Here is an 11,180-nt window from a genome sequence, read left to right as displayed (position 1 = left end):
CATGTCTGAGGCCCAACGGCCAAATGAAGTCCTAATGACAGGAAGTCGGGTGTTGGAGGCCCGGCATTCAGGACAGGTTCCAAAAAAAAGGGAAGACCTGGTGTCTGAGACTCTGGTCCTGATGGTGGAAGTTCTGGGGCAGGGGTGGGGAACCTGTGGCCTCGAGGCCACATGTGGCCTGTTAGATCCTCAAGTGTGCACCTTTGATTGAATCCAAATGTCAGAACAAATCCTTTTATTAAGGGGTTATATAATAATATAATAATCCTTATATAAATCTATAAATATAATATAATAATCCTTAATAAAAGGATTTGTTCTGTGCAGTTTGGATTCAAAGGTCTGCACTTGAGGACTCAGAGGGCCACATTTGGCCTGAAGGTTGCAGGTTCCCCACCCCTGGGTGGCTTGGGTGCTCCATGGTTATGGAAGACCAAGTCATTGTTGTACATCCTACATGGCTTGGTGAAGTATGAGAGAGCTTCAAGTTCAGGCTCAGTCATAACAGGAGAACTGCTGCCATGACTCAAAGTATAGTAGTAGTGGACTTCAGGGCAGAAGGTTGGTGGAAATGGGGGCAGATAGGGAGGACATATTCAAACTCAATCCCTTAGAGGCCATTCTCACTAGCTACGACTCCGCCTCTGGTCCTGGTTCAGTGATAATGGAGGGCAGTCACTCAGGACAGAATTGCAGTAGCTTCCAGGGAAGTGGAGGAATGGAGAGAGGGAAAGGAACCCTGAAATCCCAGTCCTGAGATGGGTTGAGGGGAAGGCATCTACTTTCAGGTAAGTGACAAAGGCTTTAGCCTATCATGTGACTCAGGCTCTAACAAACCTATCGCAGGTTCGATGGGAGGTGTTATATGAGTTATGCAAATGGGACTTAAGCTCCTCATCTAGCATATTCCCTACCAACAGACCAGGAGGGATGGGAATAAATTTATTGTGTTCCAGGCACCGTGCTAAGCCCTTTACAAATATTATCTCATTTGAGATAGAGGAAAAATGCCATCCTCCTCTCCATACACAGAGATACTAACCCCCTCTCACTACCAAGGCTGCATCCTGTCGGGATCCCTATTCCTGGCTCCATCTTCTTCCCTCAGTCATCCCTCTCTACCTCCTGTTTCTCCTCAGAGCTGTTGGCAAGCTGCTTCTTCTTGGATAAGTTGCTACTATCTCCTGGACTCATCTTTGGTTGCTGATTTCTTCCTTAAAGTTCATTTCACTGTTCTTTTATGAGACTTACTAACATGCCTAGGGCTAATCAATATATTTCCAGTTCCTTTGACCAGGCCCACAACTGTGCCAGGCCAGCACAGAAAAAAGATCCCTTAGGCCAGACATTTTATTCATCAGCACTCACTACTATACCTTTATTTCACTCCACCAGCACCACCATCTCTGCTATTGAAATTCTCCTGGGAAATCCTTCAATATTTAGGTTGGAATACATATATTCCACTCTACTGCTATCATCCCTCTGGCTACTAAGGCCATGCAAAATTCTCTGGACCCTTGGCAAACCTCAAAGAGGCCAACCTCATCTCATATTCTTGCTTCTTTACTTATGTTGCTGTACCTCTGGCAAAATCTCTTTTCTCAGATTTCGCAGTTTTTCACAGAATCTCATATTTTGAAGAGCCCCCAGAGACCATTTAGTCCAACTCCTACCTAAACAGGAATGTCTCTACTACAACATCCTTTGGAAGTAGTCAAGGAGCTTCTGCTTAAAGATGTCCGATGACAGGGAATTTCATGACTTACTGAGGCAGCCCATTCATTCTGGGAGGGTTTGTTTTACATCAAGTCTCATCTGTTTTTCTGTGACTTCCAACTACTGCCCCTAGTTCTATCCTCTAGGGTCAGGTCAATCAAGTTGGAAGCCTCTTCTCTAGAGCAGACATCCCCCCCTCCTCCAAATGACCCACTTCTGAGATGGTCTCCAGTGATTTCATCATCCTGGTCTCACTCTTCTTCTAGTTCATTAAGGTCTCTCCTAAAGTGCAGGGCCCAGAACAGAATATGAGACTCCAGATGTGGCCTGACCAGGACAGAACAATGCAGGAACATCACATTCCTTGGTCTGTCTGCTTCTTTTAGGGGAACTCTGATTCACATTAGCTGTTGTGGCTATCTCATTGTTTACAAAATCATACAGTGAATGTGGATCATATCAACACATACCCGATCACTCAGGGGATGTCTGGTGATTGTTGCATAGGCAGAAATAACTGCAAAAGTAAAGGTGATCAAGAAGAGAACTGTGCCAGCATCACCTAAGCACAATGCTCTAGACAGAAGCAGAGGAAGCCATGAAAATGGCACTCTAAATGTCTCTCCCCTCTCCTACAACTTCTTTCTCTCTTTTTGTCTTTTTGAGGAAATTACAGCCATTGATGGGAAAATAGCCTGAAAGGATTGGAAAAAAACAAGGGCAACTTTAAATTAGCAAAATTATTACTGTATGCAAATACTTATGGAAATGAAGTGTTGAATATGGACCCCTAGGAAATTGCCAACATGGTTACCCCTAACAGGTTGTGAACTATGTTACAAAAACCAAGCCAGAATGGAAACAATTTAGAATTCAGAAAATAAAACATTTCATAATTTTGCTTTTCTTCTGGAAATATTTCTTCAGCAGCTCCAGACAGGTCATGGCTTGTCTTACTGTTGTTTTCAGAAAGAGATCTGGGGGCCCAGGCAAGTGTCACGGCACTATAGGCTTTGTGGACGATGCTGATGGTTGTGAATAAGTAGAAAGGGGTTTATTCCTAGGAAAGTAATATCTGATAAGGGTAATTAAGGAAGAAATGCTACAGAATGTAACATAAGAATATAATAAAACCAGTGTTTTAGGTATGAAATTCTGGAACCTTCTCCAAAATGTTGACTCCTTTTTAAGTCTCTTTTTAATTTAATTTAGGATTATTGTTGGCATCTACTATCAGTACTTATTATTACTATTATGTATTAAATTGCATTCTGATGCCTCATTGTGGCATGCTGGTAACCATGGGTTCTTCTACCATTTGCAAAAATACTACAAGTTCTAGCAAGTGTCCAATGACAGACTGTATGTCTGCTACCTGAGGACAAACCCAAGCTCAGAAAAGCTCATCAGAAGACTGGCTGAAAGGGGACTAAGTTTTTGGCAGTGGCAACTTCTAAAATCTATTTCCCAAGTTATGGAGAAGTTGTGATCTCTTGTGAAGAAAGTACTCAGGGCTCTGAAGTACATCTTGTGCACTGAAATAATTTTGCATAATGAGCTGAAAGGTACATGAATCTCTTTGCTAAGTACTCTAGTGGTTTAACTATACTGAGTAAAAGGATGTGTACACTGAATCTATGTAATAATTGGATCAAATCTCACTTCTACCTATACAATGGTAGTTGGAGAGAACTCTCTGCTCCTTCTTAACACTGGACTGAGGAAAGTGAATATGGCCCACCAACCAAAGTGTATGGCCCTGGGTAAATCACTTAACCCTGCTTGCCTCATCTTTCTCATCTGTAAAATGAACTGGAATAGAAAAATGGCAAACCACTTGAAGTATCCTTGCCAAGAAAACCCCAAATGGGATCACACAGAGTTGGACACGAATGAATGAACAACAGTTCAGGAGACATGAACATCAGCTGTCTTAATCCTTTCACTTTTAAACATAGCCAGATAAGTCAGATTTTTTCCCCAAATATAAAACTCGCCCTGCCATCTTTACGTTATGTAAACGTAACGTTTGTCCAAAGCACTGAAGTCCTAGATCACGAAGGCTGGTTTAAGACCCCATCCACTGAACCTCATGTCTCCCACCCCACCATTGCCCAAGGGGCGCCTGAGTGGACTGACACCACCTACATATTTCCAGGTCAGAAGATGCTTTTTGGTTTCCCTCTCTGAAGAATGAGGAGGAGATAATTCTGGTATAACCACACCACCTTCAAATGCAGAATTTTCTACCCTGACTACTGCAATTTCTGAGTGACCAGCTCAGCTGCTGGAAATCAGTGAAACACTCAGCAGGAATGAGGGCTACAGATGGACCACAAATGGCTCATTCTGTAGAGCACTGAAAATTCCATTTTAATTTGTAGGGCATTGTTTAGATACTGACACAATATATAATTTTCATTAACTGACTTTTTAGCAAATATGCATATACTATATCATCTGTCTCAATAGAAATAATTTGCATTATGTTTGCCAATCAGATGACACTGTTTTCATCCCTGGAGAACAAGTATTCATAATGACCAACTGAAAGGATACACATAAGTTGAGACACCTTTTGCCGCTAAATGTTTCCGTATAAGGCGCTCTGTACCATACCAGTTAAACCCTTTGGTAGCATGTCCGATGCGTGGAAGATGGACGCTTGCTATAAAAGAAAAAAACAAATTTGAATAAACCAATTCATCTGAAGTTGACTAATGGACGTGCAGTCTAGGCAAGAGGTGATACAAAAACTGCACTGGAAGAGTCATTTTCTGACTTCCTATGGACAGACATTTATATGATCACGATGTGCTTCATTCATGCCTCTGAGGAACAGACCCTGCTCATACAGGTAACTCCCCTAACATTCTGGAAGGCACTTTAATGGGGGAAATTGTGATGTTTTACTGAACCCAAGAAAGACTGAAATAGGTCTACATGCACTGAAAACCCAAAGTGCTACCGGAAATAAAGTTAGAGATGTTAACTAAGATACACAGTGATTTCCTTATGAGTCAATCAACTCAACCAACTGTGAGAGATGCATCCACAGAAGCCAGATTTAATTAGTTCAAGAGTTTGCTTCAAAGATTTGCCATCAGGCTTAATATCTGCATTACCGTCATTCTATCATACACTTTTTTGGTAGTCAAAACAATACTAAGATGAACCTAATACTCCCAGAACCTGCAAATAAGTTACAGAAAACTTGTCCCACCACCTCACTTAGGGCTTCATTTCATGAAATGGGGGCAGAGTGGCTTAAAGTTTCTAGATTTTTTTCAATGTGGAAAAATTACTAGGCAGGGGTCTGCAATGGAGGGGAAAAAAAACTAGGCTAAAATCAGGAGCCTAGGATTCTAATTCCAGCTTTGTCACTAACTTGATATGTGACCCTAAGTACTCACTGGATCTCTGTGCCTCAGTCTTCTCCTCTGTAATATGGGGATAAAAGTATTTTGAAGGGTTGCTCTGAGGCTTATATGAGATAATAAACATGAAAGCTTGTTGGCATTATGTCAGGTGAGTTCCCTGGTCCCAGGGTTCAACTCTACCATGAATGATGAGTGGGGTTTACTATACACATGTACACTAAGTCTGCTTTACCCAGAGGACAGAAACATGGATATTATTAAAACACCAATATAAACACACTCACCTTTCTTCTTCCTTGCAGCTAAAGATATCTTTTTCAAACCCTCCTCTAGTGCTGCCATCTTGATACCAGACAAGGCATTGGAGCGATCCCGATGCTGAGCCACAATCAATGCCAACTAGATAGAAAAGCCCACAGACAGCACTGGTAAGGGAGTGGAGATGTACCACCTGGCTACAGGGAAGTGGCTGCTCATTGTTTTGGTTTGGTCTCTTCTGGATGTTCTGAATTCTCTGTTCATCACTCCCCACATCATCTGTATTTGCATCACCTTCGCCCCTATCTTTCCTTATTTATCCTGCTTTGAGATCAATCATAGGATCTCCCCTCCCCCTTTCAGGATAACCATTAAAATCAGAAACAGAAAGGCAGAAAGTTTTGAGTACTCTGGGCTATCTGGTGGAGATGCTGCCAATATGCCAGGCAGCATCACTCTCTTCTCAGAATGGACCAGTGGCTGCCTTGGATAAACTACCCTCTCATTCCTAGTGCAGCTGGGAGCAGCTTCTTTGGGGTGATTGTTTTGATGGCAGCCACATAGGCCACCAAAATCAAGAAGGCCAATGTCTCCTTGAGCTGGGCTGACCAATCTCTTGGGTGATAGTACTTGTCACTGCTGATCACCTCCTCCTGGAAACTCTTTCCTCTCTAGATCTTTACGACCCTGCTCTCTCCTGGCTCTCCTCCAAGGCCTCCAGGTCATGCCCTAAGACCTCGACCCTCTTCTCTTTTCACTCTGTACTACTTCCCTTGGTGATCTCATCAGCTCCAGTGGCTTCAATTACCATCTCTAGGCAGATAATTCCCATATCTACATAACCATCACTAGTCTCTCCTGCATCACCAATTGCCTTTTGGACGTCTCAGACTGGCTGTCCCAGAGGCATCTCAAACTCAACCTACCCAGAACAGAAGTCATTCTCTTTCTCCCCCAAACATTCCTTCTTCTGAATGTCCCTAATACTGCTAGAATACCCTCCCCATCCACCCAGGCCTGCAACCCCAGCATTGTCCTCAACTCCTCACTCACCCCACATACCCAATCCTCTGCCGGGTCTTGTCCACCCTACCTTCACAGTAACTCCCCTTCTCTCCCCTCACACAGCCACCACCCTCCAGCTTAGCCTGCCTCAAACTTCTCCCCACTCTAATCCATCCTCCGCTCAGCTACGAAGGCCATGATCTGATCATGTCTCCCCTCCCAAAGTGATCTCCAAGGACTGCCTCTTTCTTCCAAGACAAAATAGAGATTCTTCTCTTTGCCATGTAAAGCTCACTAAGAGCTGGCCCATTCCTGCCTTTCCAGTCTCCTTACACTTTGTCCCCCTCTATGCACCCTATGATCCAGCAATACTGTTCCAGGTATCAGCTCTCTCATATGACTCTCCTGCCTAACCTTGTGCCTTTGCAGTTAGGTCCCTCATGCCTGGGGAACCCTCCCTCCTCACTTCTGCCTCCTCGTTTCCGTGTCTTCCTTTAAAACTTGGCTCAAACCCCACCTTCTTCAGGAGGCCTTTTCCCACATGTCTGCCCTACCTGTGTCCACCACTAAATGCACCTAACCCACTGAGACTGCCTTCTATCTCTTCTTTATATTTATAAATATATCATATTGATATCTTTATCTCTTCATTCATTATCGTGTATGTACCTTGCGATTTACATGTGGCTTCCCCCCTGAGAATGTGGGTTCCTTGAGGGAAGGAGCCATAGTTTTGCCTTTCTTCATATCCCCATATTTAGGACAGTACTTAGCATATAGTAAGCCCTTAACAAATGCTTCCTGAGCAAATGATTTCTCAGAGTAAATAAAAACTAGTTTAAAGTTTCTTTAAGTGACTGAGACTGTGCCTAAAGGTCCTAGAGTGAGATAAAATAGATGATTAAAAATACATCAAAAGAACTACAAATGGGCATACGAATGCAATGGCATACAACGGTGCTGTAAGAAATGGAGAGCAGGTGGTTTTCAGAAAGACCTGCAAAGATTTATATGAACCAATGCTGAGTGAAGTGAGCAGAACCAGGAGAACGTCATACACAGTAACAGTGACACTGCGTGATGATCAACGAGGATAGGGTTAGCTCTTCTCAGCAATACAATGATCCAAGACAATTCCAAAAGACTTGTCAGGATGGAAAACGGCATCCACATCCAGAGAAAGAATGATGGAGTTTGAATGCAGATCAGAGCAGATGATTTTTACTTTTTTTGTCTGTTATTTTCTTTCTCGTGGTTTCTTTCTTTGGTTCTGATTCTTTCACAACATGACTAATGTGGAAATACGTTTTACATGATTGTACATATATAACCTATATCAGATTGCTTGCTGTCTTTGAGGAGGAGGGAGAAAAATTTAGAGCTCAAAATCTTACAAAATGGAATGTTGAAAAAACTATGTTTACATGGAAAAAATAGTATTAAGTAAAAAAAATAAAAGAACTACAAATGATGGATGAGGGGGAAATGCCCATTTAAGGCTCAAAGGTTAGAATCTTAGTGTGTAGCAGGGTAAGTAATGGATAAGTTTTCTCCACTTTTGTTTCTAGGAAAGTGAATTACCCATGCCTCCCCTGAGACACAGAGGAGAATCACATTGGCATTCATTACTCTGGCTGGAAAATAACATGTCTTGATAGCATTTTTAATTTTAATCATTTAAACTCAGCCCAAGCTCTGACAATATGTTTTATGACAGTCTTCCAAATCTCCCAGGACTCTGTATTGGTCTCCAAAATTAAAAAATAATAGATGACAGGATACTTACCAAGTCCTGTCCTTTGTTTCTAGACTCCTTGTCATCGATAGGGAATAAAAGGACTCCTCCCAGACTTAGATCTGTGAATGAACCACAGAGCATTAAATTCATTCAATTAGCTATTGGAATGAAAATAGTTCTGCACATAACGACCTTTCACAGTTGACTCTTCCTTCAATCTTTCCACCCTCACTTCCAACAAATGCCCAAGTTCTGGCAAGTCTTCTTTCAAAATGTCTCCTGAATTTCATACCTTCTTAGTCCCACTGTCCCTACTCTAGTCCAGGCACTTGTCACCTCATTCCTAAGACTGCTGCCATACTCTCCATGTTGATCTTCCTTTCACTAGTCTCTCTCTTGATAATTCATGCTGCACAAATGTTTTAAAGCAGGTACCAAATTCACCCCCAAACTCCCAATATAGCTTAAACCAGATTAAAATGTAATTGGGAAATATCTAAACAAATAAATGAAAATATAATATGCGTAGACAATATTAATTTGTGGTTTTCTAAGTCAACATGTGGCACCTTTTGGAATTGGACACCACTGTTTTTAAACACCACATTCATGTCAGTCCTTTGCTTTAATACTGGTTGTTCATTTACTACAGAGCAAAATTCACCATCCTCAGATTAGCACTGAAGGCCCTCTACAGTCTGGGCTAAACTTACCTCTCCTCAGTCATCCCACTGCTCCACAAAGGGCTTCCTTTTGAACCAGTCAGACTGCTCTGCTTGTGCTCTCTCATTTCTTTGCCTTGGCTCATGCCATTTCACCACTGAAAATATCTCCCACCTTTGCTGACTACCCCAAACGCCAAGACTTCCCTAACCACTCTGGCCTCAAATAAGTAATATCTCCTCCCTTGGGACCATGGAAGCCATTTTCCTGGTACTCAAAAAAATACCTTCTTTTTTGGTAATTTAGCTTTTATATTTGTATGTCTTGGCTTCTAAACTGGCCTAGCGCCCCAGGGGATCATGCCCCATACTTTTCTGTATCCCCCACAGTACTCTGCTCCTTTTCTCAACATTTTTACACAGGCATTTCCAAATTCTATTCCATCCTACCCTAATGGTACTCTTTTCTCCTCTCAAAGGTCTCCACACTTTAGATGGTCTCACCTGCTCTCCCCCGAGGCACTTATCTCTAGATCTGTATCTCCAGAACTTAACTCTCCAGACCCATGGTTTCAACCACCAGCTGGGCACTTTTACCTGGATTTCTTGCTAGTGTCCCAAACTCAGCCTGTTTACAACTCAGCTTGTCCTCTTTCTCCCAAAACCTGCTTCTCCTTTTAACCCCCCTATTTCTGTCACTGACAGCACCATTCATTCACTCTTTCCCAAATGCCTGAAACCCTGGTATTATCTTTGACTCATTCTTCCTTCTTGTTCTCACCCCGCCATATTCAGTCAATTGCCAAGGCCCATACAACCATTTGCCTAAAACTAATGCAACAGAATCCTAATTGATTCCAGTCTACTTTGCACATTAAATCCTCCCTTCAAATCACTGCCAGGTTCATCTTTCTTAGGCACAGGTCCAATCAAATAAATCTTCTGACCAAGATGCATCAAGAGCTCCCAAGTGCCTGCCAGCTAAAGCCCACATTCCTTAGCCTAGAGTTCAAGATCTTTCCCAAGCTAATTCTCTACCTCAGACCACTACATTTCAAAGCATTTTCAAATCCACTCTGATTCAAGATATCGTAATAGCCTTATAAAGTAGGCAGATCAGATGTAATCATCTCCATGACACAGTGATGAAGAGGTCCAAGGACCCATAACAAGTAAGGAGTAGAACTAGAACCAGAACCTGGGACAGTTCTTGATTCCCCACCACCATTCTAGCATTCTTTCCACTAGTACAGCAAGCAGGATCTGGGGTACCAGGGGGTCCCCTTCTGCTTTACTGAGTACCTGATTCTTTTCTCTTTATTTCTTACCCTTCATCTTTCCTGCTAGTTCATATATTTTCCTTGGTTTGGCTGATCGAACTTCTAAGGCTGTGAACAAACCACCTCTGCCCCAGCGTCCAGAATCATCTGGTGGGGAAAAGAAAATAACTGATCATTAATGGAAAATGAAGTCAAATTCACCACAAATATAACTTCATTTCTAATGGGTTCACAGTATGAATTTCCTTCCATTTCAGAGAGGGGCATGATTTTCTATGGATGTTGGGTTGGTTTCCAACCTAACATTTAGACTTGGGTTCTTGCCAGATATGTCTAGAAACCAGTACTTCAAAATGCCCTGTGAAAAAAGTGACTTTGGGAAAGACTATAACAATATCTTAAAAGGGCTTCTATTTCCCTGTGCCCTCCATGATCAAGAGAGGATGCAACTGCTTATGAATCAGTAAGGAAAGTGATTAGGATACTAATATTTGCCTTCATCCTGGAGGCTTCCTGATTGGCTGAGAGTGAATCTAGGATTGTTGAACAAACCAATGATTTCTGTCCAGAAGGTCAAGTTGGTTCAATTCCAAACTGGCAAGTGGTACTTAGATAGGCTCTTGTTACTCCAATCTCATATTCTTATTTAATCATTATCTAAATGCCAATAACTGCAGTAAAGTCTCTGGCATCCTTTCTCCTGGGTCTCTTGGGTCAGCGTTCTACCCATAAGCACTTGATCTCTCTATTTCATTAGTGCTGTGTATGATAAAGAAGTGGTGGGATTCCCCCCCACCCCACCCCACCCCACCCCACCCCAACACACACACACACACACACCACTTTTTCATACCTATGCAATGAACAATGATGGCATCCTCTGCTCCTGCCTGGGGGTGGGTGACATCCCCACTAACATAATTGATTGAAATTGAGTCTTGGTCTTCGTAACTGAATTCAATGTCGCTCTCATCATTTCCTTCCTCAACTTCATCTGTTTCACTTTCTTCAGAGGGCAGGCAAGATGACTGGTAATTGTTTGACTCCCACCATGCCATCCTACAACAAATTCATAAAAGAAAAGAGCAAATTAAATCCCTGACATGTTTTTCCCTTAGGGCCTGTTTCATACTTCTTT

General features: G+C 42.3%; 1 protein-coding gene across 3 annotated transcripts in view; it reads right to left on the bottom strand.

Moving 5' to 3' along the window:
- Positions 1–2,444: 2,444 nt before the first annotated feature.
- The window catches only part of CHD1L (chromodomain helicase DNA binding protein 1 like), a 58,402-nt gene continuing 49,666 nt past the window's right edge, over positions 2,445–11,180 (bottom strand). For all 3 annotated transcript variants that reach the window (XM_072644591.1, XM_072644592.1, XM_072644593.1), the window contains 6 exons: positions 10,896–11,101; positions 10,091–10,189; positions 8,149–8,219; positions 5,384–5,498; positions 4,279–4,387; positions 2,445–2,794 (listed from right to left, as the gene is read on the bottom strand). In XM_072644591.1, the coding sequence (XP_072500692.1) occupies positions 2,716–2,794; positions 4,279–4,387; positions 5,384–5,498; positions 8,149–8,219; positions 10,091–10,189; positions 10,896–11,101 (679 nt within the window). In that variant the 3' untranslated portion in view covers positions 2,445–2,715. The remainder of the gene's footprint in view (positions 2,795–4,278; positions 4,388–5,383; positions 5,499–8,148; positions 8,220–10,090; positions 10,190–10,895; positions 11,102–11,180) is intronic.

Source organism: Notamacropus eugenii, chromosome 2, assembly GCF_028372415.1.
Source record: "Notamacropus eugenii isolate mMacEug1 chromosome 2, mMacEug1.pri_v2, whole genome shotgun sequence".
Taxonomy (NCBI): domain Eukaryota; kingdom Metazoa; phylum Chordata; class Mammalia; order Diprotodontia; family Macropodidae; genus Notamacropus; species Notamacropus eugenii.
Note: the sequence above shows the minus strand (reverse complement) of the source record. Positions and strands in the feature narration are given on the sequence as shown.